This window comes from Nyctereutes procyonoides, unplaced genomic scaffold (genome assembly GCF_905146905.1).
Source record: "Nyctereutes procyonoides isolate TBG_1078 unplaced genomic scaffold, NYPRO_anot_genome, whole genome shotgun sequence".
Classification (NCBI taxonomy): domain Eukaryota; kingdom Metazoa; phylum Chordata; class Mammalia; order Carnivora; family Canidae; genus Nyctereutes; species Nyctereutes procyonoides.
In genome coordinates this window covers 16,577,360-16,602,661 of record NW_026575128.1, presented here as the reverse complement: position 1 = coordinate 16,602,661, position 25,302 = coordinate 16,577,360, and the positions used below count along the sequence as shown (strand labels likewise).

The 25,302-nt window shown below is 47.8% G+C and overlaps 1 protein-coding gene across 6 annotated transcripts in view; it reads left to right on the top strand.

Moving 5' to 3' along the window:
* The window catches only part of KDM4A (lysine demethylase 4A), a 47,197-nt gene that overhangs the window by 13,675 nt on the left and 8,220 nt on the right, over window positions 1-25,302 (top strand). For 5 of the 6 annotated variants that reach the window (XM_055341636.1, XM_055341637.1, XM_055341638.1 and 2 more), the window contains exons 8-16: window positions 266-403; window positions 1,264-1,511; window positions 2,348-2,547; window positions 3,671-4,047; window positions 16,195-16,315; window positions 21,350-21,531; window positions 22,962-23,166; window positions 23,634-23,710; window positions 24,638-24,693. In XM_055341636.1, coding sequence (XP_055197611.1) covers window positions 266-403; window positions 1,264-1,511; window positions 2,348-2,547; window positions 3,671-4,047; window positions 16,195-16,315; window positions 21,350-21,531; window positions 22,962-23,166; window positions 23,634-23,710; window positions 24,638-24,693 — 1,604 coding nt within the window. Of the gene's footprint in view, window positions 1-265; window positions 404-1,263; window positions 1,512-2,347; window positions 2,548-3,670; window positions 4,048-16,194; window positions 16,316-21,349; window positions 21,532-22,961; window positions 23,167-23,633; window positions 23,711-24,637; window positions 24,694-25,302 lie in introns of those variants that run through there. The other variant, XM_055341641.1, reaches the window with a different exon arrangement.

Genomic DNA, 25,302 nt, shown 5'->3' with positions numbered 1-25,302 from the left:
GGGAGCCCGATGTGGGACTCGATCCCGGGTCTCCAGGATCGCGCCCCGGGCCAAAGGCAGGCGCCAAACCGCTGCGTCACCCAGGGATCCCTGAATGGTCATTTACAGTGAGGGGTTCTGATGTGACAGGGCTGGGCATTTTATAAAGGCCCCCATTAGTTTTAGGACTTCTCCTAGCTAAGCTATGGCAGACTTGGAGCTCAGAGGCCCAGTTCTGTAGACTTGAGCCATCTGCCGCAGCTGCGTCAAGTCTGCTCTCGTTCAGGTAACTCAAGAAGCTGGAGAATTCATGATCACTTTCCCTTACGGTTACCATGCCGGTTTTAACCATGGTTTCAACTGTGCGGAGTCTACCAATTTTGCTACCCGGCGGTGGATTGAGTATGGCAAACAAGCCGTGCTGGTAAGTCCGTTTGGTTTCTTTGGATAACGCCATGACTAAAAATGTCTGCTGACCAAATTCTTGCTAGATACACTGGCTGGCGATTAGAACATTCTTTGAATTCGGAAACGGGGTGGCAGGGATGTGCAAATGGGCCAGCATAGTGTGTTCATACCGAATTGTGAAAAGTTTGGGGTGCATAAAGTAAGATTTCATGCTTAAGTCCTTTGAGCTTGAAAACCACACACATTGATATTTCTTGCTTTGGCCACTCTGGGATTTCTCTTGAGAAATTCTTAGGATTAGGGAAACAAGGCAAGGCTGGACATTGACATTTGCTCCTGTGGTCCTGGCTTGGCTAGATCTCAGAGGGAAGGTTGGGCATTGACCATCCTGGTTCTGAGTGCAGAACTTCATTGCAGCATTTCTTTCCTTTTTTTTTAAGATTTTATTTATTTTTGGGGGGAGAGAGTTTGAGCACGAGCAGTGGGGGAGGGGCAGCGCGAGAAGCAGACTCCCCACTGAGCAGGGAGCCTGGTGGGGCTTCACCCCGGGACCCTGGCATCATGACCTGAGCCGAAGGCAGATGGTTAACACACTGAGCAACACAGGCACGCCCTCATTGCATCATTCTCTGTGCAGCCTAGTTAGTGCCTGGGTGGGTGCACCCCAGCACCACACATTCCTCCCTGCTCTTTTCCCTGCTTCCTTCAATGCCTGAAGGCTCTGCAATGACAGTATGCCCTCAGCCTATCAACGCAAGCAGTTTGGCTTTAAACTGTCTTGTGTCTTTTTCACTTGGAGGGAGGAGAGGAGATACGGGGGTTGCGTGGAAGCTACTAATGAGGGCTGACTGGAGTTTTTTTGGTTCCCTGGGACAGTGCTCCTGTAGGAAGGACATGGTGAAGATCTCCATGGACGTGTTTGTGAGGAAGTTCCAGCCAGAAAGGTACAAACTTTGGAAAGCTGGGAAGGACAGCACAGTTATTGACCATACCCTGCCCACACCAGAAGCAGCCGAGTTTCTTAAGGAGAGTGAACTGGCCCCGAGATCCAGAAACGAGGAGTGTCCAGAGGAGGATGACATGGAAGGGCTTGAGGATGGAGAGGAGGGTGACTTCAAGAGAAGGTAATGCAGTGGCCCTCTGGGCCCAGCTGTGTGTGTTGGGGGGTCTGGGCAGCTTCCATAACCTGTCAAGGGGCTCTTTCAAAGTGAGGGGTTCTAGCCACAACTGAGGGAACTTTCTTCTAAGTAAAGGCTCTGGAATGCCCAGAGTAAGGGCATTCAGGCTCTTCCTTGTGGCTGTCGCCCAGGAATGACCACATCCATATCTGGAACGAAGATCACACACACGAGAGAGCATGGCTCCCTCAGCCAGAGAAGTCATTTTCTCATTGCCACATAAGACATTTTTTATTTATTTTTTATTGTAAGTGGGCTTCATGCCCAACATGGGGCTGAAACTCACGACCTTGAGATCAGGGGTCACATGCTCTACTAAATGAGCCAGCCAGGCGCCCCATCATATGAGATGTTCTTTAGAAAAGAGAATGGAGGGTGGGAATGAAACTCACAGAGGCGGGGGGGGTGTGTGATTGACGTTGGCCAGCATCATTGGTGTCTGAGCTGGAGGATCTGTCCTGGTGAGTTGATCCTGGGCCATGTGGAGAAGAAAGGAGAGTATTTATGGGGTGCCTACTGTATGCCAGGTACCTTGCATACCTTTTAAGCTTCACATCAAATCTTTTGATGTGGATGGTGATAATTCCTATTTTCCTTTGGGTGAGACAGGCTCAGAAAGGTGGAGTCCCTTGTCTCTCCCACAAATAGGAGGTGGGGCCGATGTGTGGAGCCTGGGCAGGCTCTGGCCACTCGTTCATTTTGGGTTATGTGTGTGGATGTGTGTGAACATGTGTGTCCATAAATGTACTCCTGGGCCCTTAAAACGTCTGCTCTCCTCGCAGTCTCGCCAAGCACCGTATAGGGACAAAACGGCACCGAGTGTGTCTTGAGATACCACAGGAGGTGAGTCAGAGTGAGCTCTTCCCCAAGGAGGAGCTGAGTACTGGACAGTACGACATGACGGAGTGCCAGGCCGCCCTTGCTCCCGTGAGGCCCACCCATAGCTCTGTGCGGCAAGTTGAGGACAATCTTCCCTTCCCAGGTTAGTTGGTTACAGTATTTTCCCCACATGCCTAACTGTATTCTGTTCTACATTAGATGCCGTGCTGTATTCAGGGTCATGGGTAGGAAAAAGGGGGGAGGTGGGCCTGAGCAGAGAGTGTAAGTGGAGTGTGAGAGTGGGTGTGAGGAGTCCTTCGGAGGGGGACATGCTGGGTGGAAGTGCCCCTCCACCACCTGGGGAGGGGTCAGGGCAACACTGAGGGTTGGTGGAATGATGCTGAACCAACTCTTACAAGAGAGGTCGGAATTTCCCAGGCAGGCAGAGGGTTGGGCCCCCAGAGGGGAGTACAGGGGTGATGGCATGGAGATGTGAAGTCACAGGAGCTATTTGGGGAGTTTGTAGTAGTTGCCTGTAATTTGAACATAGTGGGGTGGGAAGGGGAGAAGACAGCTGTGCTAGCAGGAAATGAGGCTAGAGAAGCAGGAATGAGATGGTTGGGGGACTGGCTGCCATCTTAGAGTTTGCTCACTAGAGGGCTTGAGGGGCCACTTGGATTTTAGGAAGTAAGTGGTGTGGTCCAGAAGTGTGGTGGGGCAGGTGTTCCCCCCTCCTCCTCTACTGACTCCACGCAGCTCAGGGGGTTGTTGAGAGTAGATCTGTTAGGGAGGGGCTGGTGGCAGTCTTGGGTGAGGCATGGAGGATCTGTACTGAGAGTGCCATGGTACATCTGCTGACAGACAGCTGGATGGCCCTGTTGACTGGGGCGCGGGGGCCTGGCTGCCTCTGTCTAGCAGCTTGTCTAGCTAGGGGTCACCAGGTCTGCTGAGCTTCATTCAGGCCTTCATTCCTGCAAGACACTTCTGGGGAGATGATGGTGGCCACTTACTGAGAGTCTGCTGTGTGCCAGGCTGTGCTCCATCGCAGACACAGAACCCTGGAGATAGGGGGTAGGCTGCTTGCAGTCCATGGGATGAGCGTGGAGGCCTGGAGCTGCTAAGGGGTCAGCCCCAGGTCCCACAGGCACCTGTAAGGGATAAGATTGGAATTGGAAGCCATACCTCACTTGCCACTCTTGTTCTCTTGCTTTGCCACTTTGCTTTTCACTTGCTTCAGATGTGCTTGAGGAAGTTGACTCTGGCCAATGTGTGTGTGTGTGTTTCAGATTATTCTGACTCCTCTGAAGTCAAATTTGAAGAGCTTAAAAATGTCAAACTTGAAGAGGAGGATGAAGAGGAAGAGGAGGAACAAGAAGCAGCCGCCTTGGATCTTTCTGTGAATCCTGCTTCTATAGGGGGACGCCTTGTCCTCTCAGGTTCGAAAAAGAAATCCTCTTCTAGCCTGGGCTCCAGTTCTTCTCGGGATTCTATTTCTTCCGATTCAGAAACCAGTGAGCCTCTGTCCTGCCGAGCCCAAGGGCAGTCGGGAGTTCTCACTGTACACAGCTATGCCAAAGGGGACGGCAGGGTCGTCATGGGAGAGCCCTGCACGAGGAAGAAAGGGGGCGCCACCGGAAGTATCAGTGAGCGGGAGCTGGCAGAGGTATGGGCCCTGGGCAGTGCTGGAGGGGTGGCTGCCTGGCTGGGATCCTGGGGGCAGGGGGTCGTCTGGAGGGTGAGCGTGCTTGCTGCAGGTGTGCAGGGTGGCAGGAGACCAGCAGAATGGACCTGCAGTGTTGAGCAGAAAGCTAGTGCCATTGGTTCACTTCCAGCTTGTTCTTTGTTGGGAGCTCCTTTTCTCTGGCCCCTGTGTGACTGTTCCAGAGAATTGCATTGTAGCCTTAGTGACAGTTGCAGAGCTCCAGCTGTGGGACGTACCCTTGACCCAACCTGCCCTAGAGGCATGAAGGTTAGAGTGGCAGTGGTTTTAGCCTAGATGTGGGTTGGGGATGAGATGGCTCTTCTTACCTAAAAATTCAGGTTTTTTTTTTTTTTCCTTAAAAATCTTGACTGCCTTGTAGACACCCATGGGAATTCTCTCTCTACTCCTCCCCATACATTTTCCACCTTCCAGTACAACATTGTTGATAGAGCATCTTTTTGGAGCCCAGAATGAATTCCCAAAGCCATAAATGTGAACGTTTTTCCAGGCTTCTTTCTAGAACCTACTGACACCAAAAGCTGTTCTCTCTCTGCTTTGTGTAAAAAGGCTCCTGATGGACCCCAAGGGGCCACCAGCAGAGCTGTGTTGAATGGATCCAGACTTGTGCTTACCCAAGTGACCTGGTCTTACTTTCAGCCTCACAGCTTGTGTGGGTCTAGTTCCAGCCTTGAGTGGGGCTAGGGTGGGGTCACTGATAGAAGTCAGCACAGAGACTTTTGAGTTATTTCCCATTTCCTTATCTTTACCTTTGAAAAATTGCTCTTTTAGGAGTTTTTATTATTGTTACTATTTTTTAAAGATTTTATTTATTTATTCATGAGAGAGAGAGAGAGAGAGGCAGAGACACGGCAGAGGGAGAAGCAGGCCCATGCAGGAAGCCTGACGTGGGACTCGATCCCCGGACTCCAGGATCAGGCCCTGGGCTGAGGGTGGTGCTAAACCGCTGAGCCACCTGGGCTGCCCAAGGAGTTTTTTTTTTTAATTTTTTTTTTTATTATTTATTTATGATAGTCACAGAGAAGAGAGAGAGAGAGAGAGAGAGAGAGAAGGCAGGCGCTAAACCGCTGTGTCACCCAGGGATCCCTGCCCAAGGAGTTTTTATTATGAAATGTTTTAAAAGTACATACGAGTACCATCACCAGCCCCTCCTGTGTGCTCACTGTCTCCGTATGTTAACATTTAGCCTTTTGGCTTTCTGTGTTTTTGGCTAAAGTACTAACCCTGAGTCCATATTACAGTTCTGGTTTCTAAGTAGTGCATTTTTGTGGTTGGTCTGTTCCTTGTTTTGAATACCCACATCACTTTCCTTTCTCCCCTCTCTCAGTCTCAGGGCTCAGTTTCTTTCTTTTTTTTTTTTTTTAAGATTTTATTTATTTATTCATAGAGACACAGAGAGAGAATGAGAGGCAGAGACACAGGGAGAAGCAGACACAGAGGGAGAAGCAGGCTCCATGCAGAGAGCCTGACATGGGACTCGATCCAGGGTCTCCAGGATCACGCCCCAGGCTGCAGGCGGCACTAAACTGCTGTGCCACTGGGGCTGCCCTCAGAGCCCAGTTTCTGTAGGTGTACTTTTCCGCTGCATGTTCTTCCTTCCATCCGGTTGGGTGCAGGCTGATGAGCCTGAAGCTTCCCATCACTTCTGGTGGCTGCTGTCTGCTGTCCTGTGGCAGCTTCCACAAGAGGTGGCTTTCCATCTTAGACACCAGAATCCCTTTATGGTCCCTGTTGCCACATTGGAGCCATTCTTCACAGAGCCCTCGGGTCTTCACTGACCCTGCTATCATGCTACAGGGCCCACTGTCCTCTTGCAGCATCCTCCTGACTTTCTTACCTCTGGTTATAGTCACAACCACAAAAGCACCTAATCAAGCAAGGAGTTACTACATGCTAAATACTTTATCCGCATTCTTCAGACTATATGTTTCTGCTAAATTAATCTTACTATAGTCAAGTTGTGTGTGTTTGGTAGGAGGAGTCAACATATGACACCCATCTTTTTTCCTCCCCAAATTAAGAACCAGTTATGGAATGGATACAGGAGTCAGCATGTGGAGTTAAGAATGTTGCTTCATTACCAGTTAAATTGATTGGAGAGAGTGGCTTTTAACACCTATGGCCAAATGGCTTTGCTGCTCATTTACCTTCAGTGAGACAAGTTACCTGCCTAGTCAGCAGGCAGTCGTAGAGGACACAGGCCTCTCATGGTGGCTGAACGTTGTCCACTTGCCTTTCTTGGTGGTGGACACAGATCTGAATGTACTCCCTCCACAAAAGGCAGACCCCAGCTAAGTGAAGCTCACTGTCATCCAGAGGTTGAGGAGAAAAGCCATGTGGAATATGCTGGGAGAGGGAGGCTTCTCTCTGACATGAATCTTTACTCCTCAAAAAAAAAAAAAAAAAAAAAACCAGGAGTGCCTTCTTGGTTCATTTTTATTTCTGTATGGTCTTAGCTAGTAGTCTGATGGTAATACCATTCTCGGTGGCATTGTCTTCCTGCCCCTTGCCCTCAACCTCCTAGATGTGCTGCATCTTTGAAAAAATATCTTGGCTGCTCTGCCTCTTTGCTTTAGTCCGTAATCACATACGGCGTGCCTACTTGGGGCCAGGACTGTGCCTTCAGGGAGCTCGTGGTCTAGATGGGAGCAAATTAGTCTATTCCTCAGGAGTAAGTGTTGTAGTCCAAGTGGAAGAGTTAGTGGTTCAGCCTAGGGTTGGGGTGTAGAGTTTGAGGAGACTGCAGAGAAGCAGGCATTATAACTAGGCTGAAGATTTGCAGAAGTATGCTCAGTGCCTTGAGGGAAAATGGAAAGGGAATCTAGGAGAGGAACCTGTTCCTCTCCTGGTGATGGTAGCACATGCCAAGGTCAAAGCACATGGGGGCCTGCAGAGTTGTGTTAGTCTCAGGTCTATGGGCCTGGAGAGAGCCTTGGGAGCTGTTGCTGGAGGGTGTGAGGAGTCAGGTCATCACAGTCTGCCTGTGTTCCATGAAGCAGTTTGACTTTGGAAGGTTCACCGCCATGTGTTTTTGGAGATTGAAGATTTTCGGAATACATTTTTATTTTTTATTTTAAATTATTTATTTATTCATAAGAGACACACAGAGGCAGAGGCACAGGCAGAGGGAGAAGCAGGCTCCTTGCAGAGAGCCCGATATGAGACTCGATCCCAGATCCTGGAGTCATGTCCTGAGCCAAAGGCAGAAGCTCAACCACCGAGCCACCTAGGCGTCCCCAGAATACATTTTTAAATGCACAAAGTTGCATGTGGAATACTAACGTGAACCCACAAATGCTCCTCACCTAGGTCTGACGGTTGTCAGTACTTGGCCACATTTGCTTCACCTGGCCTTTTGTCATTTGAAGCACATTAAAGCAAATCACAGGTGTGTTGTTTCTTCCCCATTTATTGTGACCTCCAAAAACTGTGGGTATTTCCTTAATCGCTAGCCGTCATTCTGCCTAGCAAATTTAGGAGAGTTCCTTAGCGTCATCTAATATCCAGCCTATAATCCAGTTTCTCCAGTTGTCTAAACAAATTTGATTTTACATTAGGTTTGTTTGAATCAGGATTTAGTCTAGTCTCACACCTTCTGTTTGTGTTGTCTCATTTTAGGGCATTGCTCCCCCCACCTCCTAGCTTACTCAAGAAACAATGCCAGTTCTTCAGGTTGTCTGGTGAAGGGTTTTTTTAGCTCTGCACTGATGTTTTGAAAGATCATTTTGGAAAAAGTATAAAGGATTTTGGGGCTGGGGGTGGGGAAGTAGGCAAAAGCAGAAATAGCAGAGGTTCTCCTGAAGGTGGATTATGGATGATTTTCACTTTCTACATTTATAAATTGGAATATTTTTATGATTACCACACATAGTCAAATACTTCTACTTCAGGAAGAAAGAAAGATTTGCAATAGGGAAATCATTTTGGAACCTGTTTAGTCTGAAAGTGACGTGGTGAGGACCTGGGCTGCGTGGTGGTGACAGGGATAAGGAGCAGGAGGTGGACCTGAGGGCGGGAGCACAGGACTGGGGGGCTGGCTGTGGGGGTGGGGTGGGTGGGAGTTGACTCGGATTCAGACTTGAGTTATTGGATGGATGGGGGTGCATTAATGGAAAAGCCAAGGGGTATTTGAGTGTGGCTCAGGTGGGGAGTTCAAGTTTGGGACGTGCTGAGCTGAGTGACCTGTGTGAGGTAGGGGATGGAGATGTGTGTGCGCAGACCTGAAGTTCAGGAGGGTTGGGTAGGAGGCAGTCACTGGAGGTATTGGCGGGCGTGGAGGAGCTTACCTGTGGAGCATGCGAAGTGTGGAGAATACTTTTCATAATGGGGTGGAGTAGAGGCCAGGGTAGAGCAGCCCAAGGTTATGGGGAAGTAGAGAAGGGCAGTGTGTCCAGGGCGAGGGGCGAAGGACTGAAGACCTGGGAGCAACAGGCAAGTGTGGCTGTGTCATTGGAGGTCATGAGGGTAAGGGGGGAGGACTGGATTCTGCAGGTCCAAACACCCAGGGGTGGGTGTGGGGCTCCAGCACAGCTGGATGAGGAATAGAGTGCTATATATGGGTTGACAATTTTGAGTTTTTAAATTTTAATTTTTTAAAAGACTTTATTCATGAGAGACACACAGAGAGGCAGAGACACAGGCAGAGGGAGAAGCAGGCTCCCTGCAGGGAGCCCAATGTGGGACTCAACCCCAAGACTCCAGGATCACGCCTGGGGCTGAAGACAGATGCTCAACCGCTGACTCACCCAGATGTCCGTTAAGTTTCTTCTTTTTTTTTTTTTTTAAGTAATCTCTACCTCCTATGCAGGGCTTGAACTCACGACCCGAAGATCAAGAGTCACATGCCTTTTGGACTGAGCCAGTCAGCTGCCCCCTTCCTTTTTCACTTTTAATTAACTCCTTTTATTATATTTATTTTTGAAATTTTGGGTTGATTTGTTTTTAGTTGTGGTAAAGTATACATGATGTAAAATCTGTCATTTTAAACATTTTTTAGCATACGGTTCTCTGACCTTTTATGCCTTCTCACTCGTGCAGCCATCACCAGGCTACAGAAGGTTTTGAGGTAGGAGGAGCCAGGGAGTCCTCAGCACACCTCTCTTCCTGGAACACGACTTTCTTGCTTATTGGAGCCCAGTCCTTTGCAAAAATCACCATTCCCAGCAACCGTTCACTGCTTCTAATCTACTTTTCCTTCCTGCCTGGAACACCTGTGACACTCCGCTCCCTTTTCACCACAGTCCGTGTCACTCTGCACAGTTGTCCCAGGGAGCTGAGGGAGCCAGGCCCTGTGCCATATCCGCGTTGCTGCTTCACGCACCGACATGGTCCTAGGACTCAGCCCATGAACCTTCTGTAAACGTGGAAGGAAGGAATGGAAGTTTAGTTTTACCAGGAAGCTGACAGCAGGATTAATTGGGTAGGATGGGGGAGTGATAGTCACGGCTTAGGGCAGAAGCTGAAGCACCTTACTGATCCCTGGGGAGGTCTAATGGCATTGTAGCTGTATTTGGAAATAGCTGGGTTTTGAAGAGCACCCTGGTGTCGCTCCTGCTCCCCTTTTGCATTCCCCATGCTGTAATTCAGGCCTCTTGCTGCTCAGTTTATGTGCTCCTCTATGTCAAGGGCCTTAGTAAAAGCACCCAGGTTGACGGACTGTAGAAGCACCCAAGCTTTAGGATGTTCACTTAACTGCAGACAGAGCTCCAGTGATGTGTCTGTTATAACATTTCGTGTTAGTTTAAGCTGCTTTGAAAAAGTAAGTTCCCAAAACAAGGAGGGAACAGTTGGCTCTTCTCTGTACAGTCCATTAGTAACACTGACCTTGACTTGGGGGCCTGATGTTAGTTGGGGAACAGAGAACTCAGGAGCCTGAGCTCTAGCTCTCTTGCAGGCAGAGGCCTGGGAGACCCTACCTGCTATCACACCCCATCCTCACGGCACCCTGGGCAGGGGGCAGCATTCAGTCCTCCCACTGATGAGTGGGATGCTACTTGGCTAGGCTCACACAGCTAGTTGCTAGAACTAGGATTGGAACTCAGCCATTTCTGCTACCTGCTGTGAGGGAATTTAGAAGTGAGCACATGAAGGCTGCGTGGAGACCAGGGAGCAGGAGTACTTAGGCCGGAAGATGAGAAAATCTGCAAAGATACTTACTTGACTACTTTGGTCAGAGGCAATAAGACAGTAGTGGAAAGGGCAGAGACTTAAGTGACGCACACCAAGTCCCCCCACCCCTGGCTGGGCCAGGAGCTCCTTGAGGCTCAGGATCTTGTGTCGCCTGTATCTGCATTGCCTGGGCCCCAAGCACAGTATGCTGGGTACATAGGCTGGCATCCAGGAGGCACTCGGAACACACAGGGCTGGATACAGGCATCTTCTTTACCAGAGCTGCATTCTGGGCTTCTTGGTCTTTATTTATGTATTTGAAAGAGAAGAGGGTGTGTGAGCATGAGTGGGGTGAGAGTCAGTGGGACAATCAGCCTCCTTGCTGAGCAGGGAGCCCGATGCCAGGCTTGATCCCTGGACTCTGGGATCATGACCTGAGCCAAAGGCAGACACTTAACCAACTGAACCATCCAGGCAGCCCTGGTGTTCTTGGTCTCGATCCCCCTACTTCCTCTATTACTTGGACCTGGTAAATGATGTCTGTATCTCCTACCACCATGTCCATTTCCTGTTGCTGCTTTTACAAGTTCCCAAAACTGAGTCTGAGATGAGTATGGATTTATTGTCTTCGGTTCTTCTGGAGTCTGACATGGGCCTCATTATGCTAAAATCAGGGTGTTATAAATAAATAAATAAATAAATAAATAAAGGGGATCCCTGGGTGGCGCAGCGGTTTGGCGCCTGCCTTTGGCCCAGGGCGCGATCCTGGAGACCCGGGATCGAATCCCACGTCGGGCTCCCGGTGCATGGAGCCTGCTTCATGGGCTGGGCTGAAGGCGGCGCTAAACCTCTGAGCCACCTGGGCTGCCTGGAACTTTATCTTTTTATAGTTTATTTTTGTAAATTAAGATTTTTTTTTTAAAGATTTTATTTATTCATGAGAATACACAGAGAGGAGAGAGAGAGAGAGGGGCAGAGACACAGGCAGAAAGAGAAGTAGGCTCCATGCAGGGAGCCTGATACAGGACTCGATCCTGTGTCTCCAGGATCATGCCGTGGGCTGAAGGCAGTGCTAAACTGGTGAGCCACCTGGGCTGCCCCCCCCCCTTAAGATTATTTATTTTTCATGAGAGACACAGGCAGAGAGAGAAGTAGGCTCTCTGCAGGGAGCCCGATGTGGGACTCGATCCCGGGACCCCAGGATCACACCCTGAGCCGAAGGCAGACACGCTCAACCACTGTGCTACCCAGGTGTCCCAAGATTTATCTATTTGAGGAAGAGCGTACATGTCCACCTGCATGGCAGTGGGGGGAGAGGATTAGGGGCTGAGGGAGATTGTCTTAGGCATACTCTGCGCTGAGCAGAGAGCCCAGCTCCAGGCTTGATCTCATAACCCTGAGATCATGGCCTGAGCTGAAACCAAGAGTCAAATACTTAGTCCATTGTGCTACTCAGGCGCCTATTCTTCTTTTAAAATATGCATAAACACATTGGTGTATGTAATTTGTTAGTAAGTATTATATATGATGGGGGTGCACGTCCCTAAAGTTTTTTAGTTCCATGGTTGCGCTGTGAAATACATTTGAGTATTGTTTTCCAGTTTGTTTTAGGTAAAGAACCCTTTCTTTAAGTGAAATCTTTCTCATTTGAAAAGTATAAATCAAAAGCAGGGCTGTTTTGGTTGGAGGCTCTTGAGGGGCCTTCTTGTGCACTTTGGAAATTGCTGGTTTATAGCCTGTCAGTATAGTTCAGATCTGATTAAAAGTCTGTGATCATTGGGGCGCCTGGCTGGCTCTATTCTCCCTGGATGTAGCTTGCTCAGAATTTGGTTTTTCTTGGCATTCCAAGTGCAGGCCTCGAGTTCTCTGGTCTGTGTAGTTAACACATGAAGCCTGTAGGCCTAGTGTGACTTTTTTTTTTTTAAAGATTTATTTATTTATTTATGATAGGCATAGAGAGAAAGAGAGGCAGAGATCAGGAGGAGGGAAGAGCAGGCTCCATGCCGGGATCCTGACGCGGGACTCGATCCCGGGACTCCAGGATCGCGCCCTGGGCCAAAGGCAGGCGCCAAACCGCTGAGCCACCCAGGGATACCCCCCCTAGTGTGACTTCTGAAGTGGCCCTGCAGTACCACCACTCTCTAGCACTGCTGATGAATTGTTTTTTTCATAGTTGCAAAGTAGCCCTCCTCCAGGCCTTGTTTCCTTGCTTAATGGTTTTAGCTAACTCTATTTCTCCTAAATGTAGGATGATCAAGATTTTTTTTTTTAATGATACTATGTATTTGTTTACGAGAGATTGCAGAGAGAGAGGCAGAGACATAGGCAGAGGGAGAAGCAGGCTCTTTGAGGGGAGCCCAGTGTGGGACTCAAACTCGGTACTCAAGGATCATGCCCTGAGCTGAAGGCAGATGCTCAACCGTTGAGCCACCCAGGCATACCAGTTTTTTTAGGGTTTTATTTAAATTGCCTGGTGCTTATTAAGTTGCACTCCTTAATCCCCATCCATTTCACCCATTCCCCCACCCACCTCCTGTCTGGAGTTTGTTCTCTATAGTTAAGAGTCTGTTTCTTGGTTTGTTTCTATTTCCCTTTGCTCCTTTTGTTGTTAAATTCCACATATGAGGGCAGCCCAGGTGGCTCAGTGGTTTAGCACCGCCTTCAGCCCAGGGCCTGATCCTGGAGACCCGGGATCGAATCCCACATCGGGCTCCCTGTGTGGAGCCTGCTTCTGTCTCTGCTTGTGTCTCTGCCTCTCTGTGTCTCCCATGAATAAATAAATAAAATCTTAAAAAAAAAATTCCACATATGAATGAAATCCTATGGTATTTGTCTTTCTCTGACTTATGTCCCTTAACATCATCCTCGAGCTCCATCCATGTTGTTGCAAATGGCAAGATTTCAGTCTTTTTTATGGCTGAATATTCTGTTATATATCTATATATACGCACACATACTGCATCTTTATCTTTTTATTTTTATTTATTTTTATTTTTTTTAATGATTTTATTTATTTATTCATGAGAGACACAGAGAGACAGAGAGGCAGAGACACAGGCAGAGGGAGAAGCAGGCTCCATGCAGGGAGCCCGATGTGGGACTCCATCCCGGGTCTCCAGAATCACGTCCTGGGCTGAAGGCGGCACTAAACCACTGAGCCACCCAGGAATCCCCGTCTTTATCTTTTTAACAGTAAATGGACACTTGGGCTGCTTCCATAATTTGGCTATTGTAAATAATGCTGCTGTAAACATTGGGGTGCATTATTCCTTTCAAGTAGTATTTTTGTGTTCTTTGGGTAAATACCCAGTAGTTAGTGTGATTACTGGGTTGTATGGCAGTTCTATTTTTAATTTTTTGAAGAACCTCCATACTCTTTTCCACAGGGGTTGTACCAGTTTGCATTCCCATCAGGAGTGCAAAAGGGTTCCTTTATTTTATTTTTTATTTTTTTAAGATTTTATTTATTTATTCATGATACTTAGAGAGAGAGAGAGAGGCAGAGACATAGGCAGAGGGAGAAGCAGGCTCCATGCAGGAAGCCCGACATGGGATTCGATCCCAGGTCTCCAGGATTGCGTCCTGGGCCAAAGGCAGGCGCCAAACCGCTGCGCCACCCAGGGATCCCCGGGTTCCTTTATTTTGATGTAGTCACAATAGTTTATTTTTGCTTTTGTTTCTTTTGCCTTGGGAGACATATCTAGAAAAAAGTTGCTATGGCCAATGTCAGAAATTACTGCCTGTGCAAATTTTTTTTAGAATTTTTATGGTTTCAGGTCTCACATTTACGTCTTTAATCCATTTTGAAGTTATTTTTGTGTGTGGTGTAAGAAAGTGGTCCAGCTTCATTCTTTTGCATGTAGCTGTCCAGTTTTCTGTACACGGCTTGTTGAAGAGACTGTTTCTTCCCCACAGCATATTCTTTCCTGCTTTTTTAAATGTAATTGACTATATACTTGTGGGTTTATTTCTGGGTTTTGCGTTCCATTGATCTGTGTGTCTTTGTGCCGTTAACATACTGTTTTGATCACTGCAGCTTTGTAACATAACTTGAAGTCTAGAATTGTGATGCTTCCAGCTTTGCTTTTCTTTTCAGTATTGCTTTGGGTGTTTGGGGATCTTTTGTGGTTCCATACAAATTTTAGGATTCTTTGTTCTATTTCTGTGAAAAATGCTGTTGCTGTTTTGATAGTAATTACATTAACTGTGTACATTGCTTTGAGTACTATAGACATTTTTAAAGTATTTATTCTTCCAATTCATAAGTGTGGAATGTCTTTCCATTTTTTTGTATTGTCTTCAGTTTTTTTCATCAGTGTTTCATAGTTTTCACAATGTAGGTCTTTCCCTCTTTGTTTAGGTTTATTCTTAGGTATCTTAGTATTTTTGGTATAATTGTAAAGGGGATTCTTTTTGTTGCTTCATTATTGGTGTATAGAAATGGAGCAGAGTTCTGGAGATTGATTTTTGTATCCTGAGACTTCACTGAATTCCTTTATCAGTTCTAGCAGTTTTTTGATGGAGTCTTTTCAGGTTTTATATATGGTGTCATGTCATCTGTAAATACAGTTTTACTTCTTCATTACCGATCTAGGTACATTTTATTTCTTGTCTGATTGCTGTGGCTAGGACTTCCAGTACTATTAAATAAAGTAGTGAGACTGGACATCCTTATCCTTGTCTTGTTCCTGACCGTAGAAGAAAAGCTCTCAATTTTTCTCCATTGAGGATGTTAGCTGTGGGTTTTTCATAAATGGCCTTTATTGTGTCGAGGTATGTTCCCTTTAAACCTAGTTTGTTGAGTTTTTTTTTTTTTTTAAAGATTTTATTTATTTATTCATGAGAGACAAAGAGACACAGGCAGAGGGAGAAGCAGGCTCCATGCAGGGAGCCCAACATGGGACTCTATTCTGGGTCTCCAGGATCATGCCCTGGGCTGAAGGCGGTGCTAAACCGCTGAGCCACCCAGGCTGCCCTGTTGAGAGTTTTTATCATGAATGGATGTTGTACTTTGTCAGATGCTTTCTCTGAGAGGAATGACCCAAATTTTAAATACAGTGACTGGAAAGAAACTCTTGTGGTATTACTGAGTCAGTCTTGTGCATCTTAAACCTAATTGTGCTTGCTCTGACATTATCTAAATGGAGCATTAGTCAAATCAACTTTGGCTTTTGTAGCTAGGTCAGAGTTTTTAAAATTTTTATTTATTTATTTTTGAAAAGATTTTATTTGTTTATCCATGAGAAACACAGAGGCAGAAACACAGGCAGAGGGAGAAAGAAGCAGGCTCTCTGCAGGTAGCCCGATGTGGGACTCGATCCCGGGACCCCAGGATCACTCCTTGAGCCAAAGACAGATGCTCAACCGCTGAGCCACTCAGGCGTTCCATTAGGTCACAGTTTTAAATACTCTGTCCTGTCTGATGAGGAAACTAGCTGACAAATAAATAGTATCAACTAGAGCTGAGGGCTTGGCAGCGCGTGAGGAGAAGCTGGCCTATTTGACTTTAGTGGGTCAGCTGTTCCTCACCCCTTCGGATGTCCTCTAGCATTTCAAGTCTGATGGCCCAGCTGCCTGGCTCTTTGTAACAGGTGTTCCTGCCCTTCTGGTCCACGAAAAGGGGTACCTGGTTTCTCTGGGGCTTTCTGAGATGCAATCTCATGACCCAGACCTTAAGGGAGGGGGCATGGCTCTCCTGTAGAGTACATTTATTTTTGGTAGATTTGTTTCAGGTTGCTTTTGAGAACAGGAGCTATACTTGTTAGGCACAAATTTTGCCCTAAAATGTTTACATAATCCTAGTTTAGATTAATTTGTGTGGTACTGTCATTTTGGTTTATCCAAAGGCAGTTGTATTCTGTGTTTGGTTTTATATTTCTCTGTAGGCCTGCCCTTTCTGTTGGTTTTCACTGTAAAACCAACCTCTGCTGTGTCCCTAAGTGGAGGCAAGACCAATTTGATTTCTTCTTGTGGTTTGCCTAGGTGGCAGATGAATACATGTTTTCCCTGGAGGAGAATAAGAAGTCCAAGGGCCGTCGTCAGCCCTTAAGCAAGCTCCCCCGCCATCACCCACTCGTGTTGCAGGATTGCGTCAGTGATGATGGTAAGTTTTGCTTTCCCTCTTGACCAGGAAGAGGAAAGTGTTTCACACCATTAGGACTTGCTCTGACAGGACATTGGGAGGCCCAGCTAAGTGCCAGGGGTGGGCCCATGCTTCACTGTTCTCCCAGATACTCCACAAAGAGAACAGGATCTCATTTGATACTTAATTTATAATCATATTTCTTTGTATGTCTATGTATCTTGGAATGTACCTAATACAGGATGATCGCATGCAGGTTCTTCTCTTTCTTTACTAGGAGGTACAGGCTGATTTTTCTGGATAGCAATTCTGTCAATGATGCCAAGCCCAATGCTGAATGTGTAGCTACAGAGATAACTAAGATATGTCCGTGCCCTCAAAAAGCTCACAAGGTAGTGGGGCAAACTGACAGGTAAACAGATCTAAAGAGAGGAGATGTTAATCTACAGCAGAAGGGAGAGCATGAAGATCGATTCAGAGGATGCTGCTCAGTTAAAGGGCCAGGCCAGGGTGTGATGGGCGGGCCAGAGTGAGGTGGGGGGAGGCTGAGAGGGAGGCCTTACTATAGTGGGCCTTCAGGAGCCTTCGATGGGTTTTTGTTTTTTTCCTTTGACGGGTTTTAAGTGGCCAGATGTACATAAGAAGGAATGCTCCTAGGCAGCTCGGGTGGCTTAGTGGTTTAGTGCCGCCTTCAGCCCAGGGCGTGATCCTGGGGACCCTGGGATCAAGTCCCGCGTTGGGCTCCCTGCATGGGGCCTGTTTCTCCCTCTGCCTGTGTCTCTGCCTCTCTCTGTGTGTCTCTCATGAGTAAATAGATAAAATCTTAAAAAAAAAAAAAAAAAAAAAAAAAAAGAAAAAGAAAAGAAGGATTGCTCCTAGCGACTGCATCTAGAGAATGGGTTTGAGGGCAACAGATGGGCTTTTGCCTTGGTCTCTGCGAGACCCTCTGCGAGCGGAGGGTCTGAAGCAGGATGATGGTGGTAAGGATGGGGGAGGGATACAGTGATGGGTGTTGGGAGCCTAAAGTCAGCTGGATTTGGAGGTTGGGTGTAGAGCTTGAGTGTGGGGCATGTAGAAGCCTGAGTTCAGTGCCTCCCTGCGTTGTAGCTTTGGTTGGGATTAGAAACCTAAGTTCAGCGTCTGGAGAATGTAGATTTGGGGCTCAGCAGAGGTAGTGTTTGATACCTTTTGAAAAAATTTAACCAAAATGGGGCACCTGGGTGGCTCAGTTAAGTGTCAGACTATTGATTTCAGCTCAGGTCATGATCCTCAGGGTCCAGGTCGTGGTCCTCCGGATCGTGGGCTTTGGGCTCAGCGGGGAGTCTGCTTGAGAGTCTCTCCCTCTGCTCCCCCCCACCCCCACGTGCTCTCTCAAATAAATAAATAACTTTAAAAATTTTCTTAAACTTTTTTTTTTTAAGCGGAAGTGTAGTTGACACACTATTACGTCACTTCCAGGTATACAGCATAGTGATTGGACAGCTCTGGTATTCTGTGCTCACCACGAGTGTAGCTACCATCGGTTTGATAACCTTTACTTAGAGTACACGAGGCCACTTGGGAGAGGGCAGAGGCTGGGGGTGGAAAGACAGGAAAAGGAGCCGGTGAAGGAGACAGAAGGGAAATAGGCAGAGATTGGAGCAGAAATGGGAACTGTGTCTATCGCTGGAGCTCAGAGTTGTTGGCCTCCGCGCAGTGTGGTCTCCTGTGCTGCCTGGAGCTCGAGTTCCAGGAACATGAGTGTGGCCAAGTCTCTGGCAGTGAGCAGGTCCTTTGTTACTCTTGACTGATGCCAGGTCCTTTCCTGCCCTGCCCTTCCTGGCACCAGTGACTGGGTGAGAAGGCCCAGACTCTCACCAGCCTCTCTGCTCCTGAAGCAAGCCCCATGTTCCCTTTCTCTTCTGATCCCTATCTCTGCTGTTTTCCTTGGTAGTAGGATTGTGATAAGCGAGTGGGGAAAGTCTTGAGATCCTCTAGTCAAAAGTAGGCCAGAGCCTGTGTCAGTCTTAAGAAGTCTCTCTGCTCTTCCCCTGGCCCAGATGGAGCTTGGATTCTCTGGGTAGCAGCAGCCTAGCTTCAGGATCCCCTGACCCCCAACCCCCTGGTGCTCTAAAGGCTCCAAATAGAGGTTGTAGGAAATTGGAACAGGAAACATTTATAGGGAGGACAACAGAATTACCCTGCAAAGGTGACCACTTGCATGTCTTAATGTGTTAATCTTCCTGATTTTCCTAGCCAGATACTAGATTATATCCACGTATGTCTTTTTATAATGATGCCGTTGAGATAATAATATATGACCTCACAGCTATTCATGATCAATTTCAAATGTGGAAATGTTGAAGGGATAGAAGCCCTGTGCATGCCTCCTGTTGTCAGCAGCCGCTGCCGTGTTGCCGTGGGCGCTCGCTCTGCTTGTGTTATTGGGGTACATGCTGCATATACTTGCTACCACATGAGAGTGGGTTGTCCTCATCAGGTCACTTGAAGTGCACCGAGAGGCACTTCCTCAAGACTCATATAAATGCTGTTGCCACACCTAGGAAAATAGGCAGTGTTTCATGATGTTCTCCCATCTTCAGTCCATGTTATTTTTCCCTGCTTATCCCAAAAGTGTGTTTCATAGCTTTTTCCCTTTAAACCAGTATAAACCAAACCGGGGTCACTCATTTCGAAGTCTTGTTTCTTTAGTCTCCTAGTCTAGCATGCGCCCCCCCTTACCAAATTTTTTTAAATTGAGGAATAAAATACCCAATGAAATACATCTTTCTTGTGCATCTCAGTGATGGTTTGTACATGTAAATTGTAAATTTCCTGCAATTTTCACTTAACATAGTGAACATTTTTCCTTCTCATTACAGTGGTTATAAGTGGAGTGACTTTTTTTTTTTTTAAGATTTTATTTATTCATGAGTGACACAGAGAGGGAGGCAGAGACACAGGCAGAGGGAGAAGCAGGCTCCAAGTGGGGAGCCCGACATGGGACTCGATCCTGGGTCGCCAGGATCACACCCTGGGCAGAAGGCAGGCGCTAAACAGCTGGGCCACCAGGGCTGCCTGTTTTTTTGTTTTGTTTTGTTTTGTTTTGTTTTACCACCTATGGTTTGGTAAACAGAGCAGATATCCCTGTGTTAATTTTTCTCTTGTGATTTGAGAGGCTGTATGTTTCTGTTTCTTGTATTCAATCTTGGTCACTCTTGTTTTTCCCAGGATAAGGAAAATACTTGCTTTGGTTTTGGCACCATGGTTCCTGGTCGGCCTGGTTGATAGGGCTTGTATAGGTTGATTTTAATTGTCTGCAGTGGGGATCCCTGGGTGGCTCAGCGGTTTGGTGCCTGCCTTTGGCCCAGGGCGCGATCCTGGAGTCCCGGGATCGAGTCCCGAGTCAGGCTCCTGGCATGGAGCCTGCTTCTCCCTCTGCCTGTGTCTCTGCCTCTCTCTCTATGTCTATCATGAATGAATGAATGAATTAATAAATAAATAAATAAATCTTTAAAAAAAATAATTGTCTGCAATTACCTCACTGCGTTAATGGTACACTTGACTGAGGTCACACACATGGCAGCTGCCAGGGGTCATTTAACATGACTGAAGGCAGAGTAGGTAACTATTCGCACTGAGCTGGAGTTGCTAGAAATGAACAAATAAATAGGCACCTAGTGCAAGTACATACCAGCGCTTTCCTTGGGCTGCTCTGCTTAGATCTGTAGGGCCTCTTCATAGTGGTTTTGTCTGGGAAGTGAGATCCTAGCTGGGATTCCTGATGCCTCTACATAGCTAGATATGGTGACTCCAATGAGGGCTTCACGTGGTGTCACTGGCATGGAGCCAATCTCCTGTAATATGTGTCATACTTGGACCTTTTTTTGGACTCACTCGCCAAAGAAGGACATCCCAAATGTGACCTCTCATATTTCTCTCACTTGGGGGAGCATCTGGAGAAACACTATTTTATTTATTTTGATGTTTGTTGCTCCTTTTACCAAAGATTGCTTCCGTTGACCCATAATACTAGAGTTGTGGTGTTTTCCTCCCTCCTTCATGGTTTATGTTGGAATCCAGTGGGCTAAGTCCATCTCACTGATTTACCGGGAACTGGAAGGGGTATACCTGTGTCACATCCATCTTGTTTTTTGAGCCCAGTTTTTTTGTTTTCCATTCAGCAGTGTGTCCCTTTCTTTTGGGAAGATGGCACCTGGAGGGGATTTTCCTTCCTCAGGCAGTGCTGGGGCCCAATGAATCCTACGCTCTGCTGTCCTAGAGTAATGAAGAGACACAAATTTGTCATCTAGACCAGAGGTCTGTGAAGGACCAGGTAGTAAATATTTCAGACTTCATAGGCTTCACATATTCTTCTTTCTTTCTTCCCTTTAATCCTTTAAAAATGTAAAAACAGTTCTTAGCCCCCCCAAGTGGATTGCATTTGTCTTGTGGGCCATCATTGTGTGTTAGGCCTTGGCCTAGACTTAAGGTGTGGGAAAGAGGGTTCATCTTGGTCACGCTCTACCTTCCTCTGAGCAGAGCCAGGACAGTTGGGGATCCCTGTCCAGAAAAGGCAGCTGTCCCACCAACCTTTGCAGAGGGAACTAGAAAGTTCTGACTAACGCACATGACATAAAAACCTTGCCATTTCCTTGTTTTGTTTTTTTTTTTTCCTTGTTTTGTTTTTTTTTCCTTGTTTCCCTTCAGTGCAACTGTAGAGAAAACTCTTAAAAGGTAGGGACTCAACATGCTAACGTACCAGAGACAACAAGTAACGTGGTTTCTGGCAAGATTGTCTTACTTGGGCACAGGCTTTGAACGCTGGCAGCTGTTAGGGGAGAGGAGCAGGCTGGACTCTGTGGGTAAGAAGAGAAGGGGCTACAGGCAGGACCATCTGCAGTATCATACAAGTATTGAAGGAGCCTGTTGAAAATTGCTTCTGCCCTTTGCCTTTATCACCTGTAGGGTCTTAAGTTTAGGCCAGCCTGGAACCAGGCTGAGCTCATCTGCTCTCTAGGCAGAGTTACACATGTACGGGACTGGTGCTGACTTGTGCTCTGCTCTGTGCTCCAGAGTCGTCTGAACAGCTGACCCCTGAGGAGGAGGCTGAGGAGACAGAGGCCTGGGCCAAGCCCCTGAGCCAACTATGGCAGAACCGACCCCCGAACTTTGAGGCTGAAAAGGAATTCAATGAGACCATGGCCCAGCAGGCCCCTCACTGCGCTGTCTGTATGATCTTTCAGACTTACCATCAGGTAAGCCCACTTCATCCTCTCCTTTTACCCAGAGCCAGCAGTCCGGAGGGAAGCGAGGTTTAATTGTGGGTACAGAGCTTGTCACTGGTTGTCTTGGGAAAGACATGTTCTTCTAGTGTTCACTGCCCCATCCATGTACTGTAGTCAGGTTTCTCCAGACAGATAATCCAGCAATGTGAGTTTTTACCTGAGAATGGTTTGCAGAACAACTGGGGTGTGGCTTAGCCTTGGGGGGATTCCCTGCACCCTGTGGCATTTACACCATTTGCAGAGAAATCTGTTGTTATCCTTCTAGTCAGAAACTGTTCCTTCCAGGTGTTTTTTTTTTGTCCTGGCCAGTCTGGAGCACTGTGCATTTCTTTAGTCTGCCAGAGCCTCCAGTACGGTCTTTCCTTTCTCTTTGCTACAGTGGGTGTTGGCAAAACTAGGGTGGGGAGGTAGGAGTAGAAGGTGTGTAGGAGGGGGAGGCACTGGGGCTGAGTTCATCTGTGCCCCTTGGGTTCCTGGGGCATTGATGGCCATCCTTGGGTTGGCCATCCACACTAGCATGTGCCAGGTGAGGAGCTTGGTCTCAGCTGGGACCTGCACAGGGTGACCTGGCATGGCTGCACTGAGCCTGGCATGGCCCCAGATTCAGGCTTGCCAAAGAATGGAACTGTGAGACCATGCATACTTTGGATTAGTAGCTCACTGCTTCTTTCCATTGACCGAAAAAAAGCAGAACTGAAGAATTGTATGTGCCCTTGCCTGCGAGACAAGTACAACCATGGCCTGGTTGTACTGTTAGCAGAGCTACCAAGTGGGTCTCTGTTTTCATGAGGGGCATGTACTTAGGGTTGACATATTTGAGGCCCTGTCCTTGAAATGCTGGTAGTGCCAGCAGATATTTGCAGTTAGGGTATTTGTCAAGGGAAGTACATGGACCTACCTTTCTTTCTGAAGGGACCCCTAGCCAGGAATCACAGGTGGGGCTCCAGCCATGTGGCAGTGCTTGCAGCTCAGGTGACTCACTGCTGTTGGCCCCTGGGGAAATCACGCTAGTCAGTTAGGAGCACCAGCTCTGGGTCCTCTCCCTGGGCAGGGGCCACCATGCAGTGCCGCATATAGGGGAGCCCACGAGAACAACCTTGCTAACATCTCAGCGCGTTTTATTACCACTTGGTTTGGAAAGATTGAAATCCCAGTTGCCTCTTACCTCGCTCCGTTTCCTCAGTTGTCCCCAGGGGCCTTTGTTTGATGCCGTTGTGGGAAATTGAATTTGAGTCATTAGAGGTAACTTCAATTAGCAGCTCTGGGATAATAGCTGCCACCCAGGAACTGTAGCCAGAGTCCTACCAGTAAGAGAGGCAGCTTTCTGCTGACAGAGCAGGTGGGAAGCTGGGAATACAGGCACATGCTCACTGAGGGCTGCCCCTGCTTGCTCTCCTTAGGTTGAGTTTGGAGGCCTTAGTCAGAGCTGTGGAAACACTTCAGCTCTGGCCCCCCAGAAGCAGAGGACCAAGCCATTGATTCCAGAAATGTGTTTCACCTCCACTGGCTGCAGCACAGACATCAACCTTTCTACCCCTTACCTTGAGGAGGACGGCACTAGTCTTCTAGTTTCCTGCAAGAAGTGCAGTGTCCGCGTCCATGCCAGTGAGTGGTTCACCTTTGCTCTACGGCCTGACCCAGGGGTCTGCTCACTGTGGTCTCACCCCATGTTGGCCTCACCCCAGCTTTCCAGGGGCCTTCCCAGGCCCTCAAGTGCAAAGATTGCTTTTGTGTTGTTGGGGAGTTCGCTGCTGATAATTGGAGTTCCATTGATTTTGGGGTTTTTGCTTGTGTAGTCAACCTTGTACTCTTCTCTGGGCTGCACATAATGGGGGGGGGGGGAGGGATTAGTTCCCTGCGTGCTTGTACCAGGGAATCTATAGTCTTTGACTTTTGAGACCTTGGGCCATACCGTGTGGGTGAATCCTGGGGCCCCTGACTCTAGAATTCAGAGGTTTTTCTGTAAGATTTGGTTACAGCTTTCAGACTGGTGGTATATGGAAAAGAGTTGCAAGTATATATACTTACTCTGGTCTCTGGGTTTAATTTACTCATCTTGGTGTCCTTGTTAGGTTGCTATGGGGTTCCCCCGGCAAAGGCTTCTGAAGACTGGATGTGTTCTCGATGTTCAGCCAATGCCCTGGAGGAGGTGAGTGTGTCCACAGTGTTGCTGTCTTGCCTGTGAGACTTGGGGTTTGCTCAGGGCCAGGTTTTTTTTGTATGGACTTACTTTCTTCTACTTTTTTGTATGGACTTACTTTCTTCTTCTTCTTTTTTTTTTTTTTTTAGATTTTACTTATTTTATTAGAGATCACAAATGGAGGGAGGGCCAGAGGGACAGGAAGACAAGCAGACTCCCCACTGTGCAGGGAGTCCGACATGGGGCTTGATCCCAGAACCCCGAGATCATGACCTGAGCTGAAGGCCTATGCTTAACTGAGCCACCCAGGTGCCCCTCATGTGGGCTTTCTGTCTCCAGCAGTCTGCACAGGGCCTGGTTCACAGTGATGTCAGAGTGGGTATTGTCAGAATAAATCCCCATAGCCTGGTTGCTGCTCAGCTATGGCAGGACATGTATCGAGTCAGAAAGTTGTATTTGCTACATTGTATCTGGACCAAGTAGGTCCCCCTGTGAACCAGCTATAACCCCCTTTAAAGAACTTAGCTATTGGGTTGGGCCATCAGAATGGGGCTCAGATGCTTCATTTAGTAGCTCTCTCTTCTTCATCCCCTGCCCCGGAACCTTGGCAGCACCCCACGTAGGAGGTGGGCAGAGACCTGTAATGCCTTCAGTTTGGGCAGAGCGTTCTTGGTGACCGCTTACAGTTGTTACTATTAACAATGAAGAGGATTATGTTAAGTCAGGCAAATACTTGGTATACTTTAGCTCTGGGTGGTCTCCTTGTCTTCCTGTGGGGGAGTCCTGCTTATGTGGACTGTGTAGGCGAGGCCCCACATGCCATTAAGCCACTTTCGTATGTGGAGGCTGCAGTTACCCAAAGGAGGCCAAGGAGAGAGCAGATTGGATGTTAATGACTTGGGGTAACTGCCCTTCCTCCCCATCCCTTCTTGGCAGGATTGCTGTTTGTGCTCACTACGAGGGGGAGCCCTACAGAGAGCCAATGATGACAGGTGAGTTTCTGAGCAGTGGCTCCGCCGCTCAGCTCTGGAGCAGCGTTGCAGAGGCTCTGAGAGGGCAGTGGCCGTTCATCAAAATGACTGATGGAGGGTTTGGGAAGCACATTGTTGGAGCTGGAATAGCATCTCCAAGACTAATTTTGAAAATGGGTTGCCAAGGGGAGCCAAGCAGCTCTAGACCTTTCCAATCTAGCTTCTCCTCCAAGGCAGAGATATAAGTGATGTCTTCCTTTTGGAGGAGCTAAGACAGGCGCATGAGGGTGTGGAGATCCTGCACAGACCATGTAGAGGCCCCATGGGCCAGAAGTGAGACAGTTACCTTATTGTAGCTGGGGCTGGTGCAGAGGTGGCCATGGGCATGGGCTTGTGAGCCCTTGTCCATAGGCGCACTCTGCCTGGCTTAGGTCTGCTGTTGGAAGGAGGGTGAATGTCCTTGGGAAGCAGAGTGGGACATGGAGGAGAGCTCAGCCTCGCCCACCTGCTGTGGAGTCAGACCTACAGAAGTCTGGGCATCCTAGCCAGCAGGCAGTTTTTCTTACTGAGCTGACCCTTTGCGCCTGGTCTTAGCTTACTTGGTCTGAGGTAGAAGTGTGAGGCGGATGA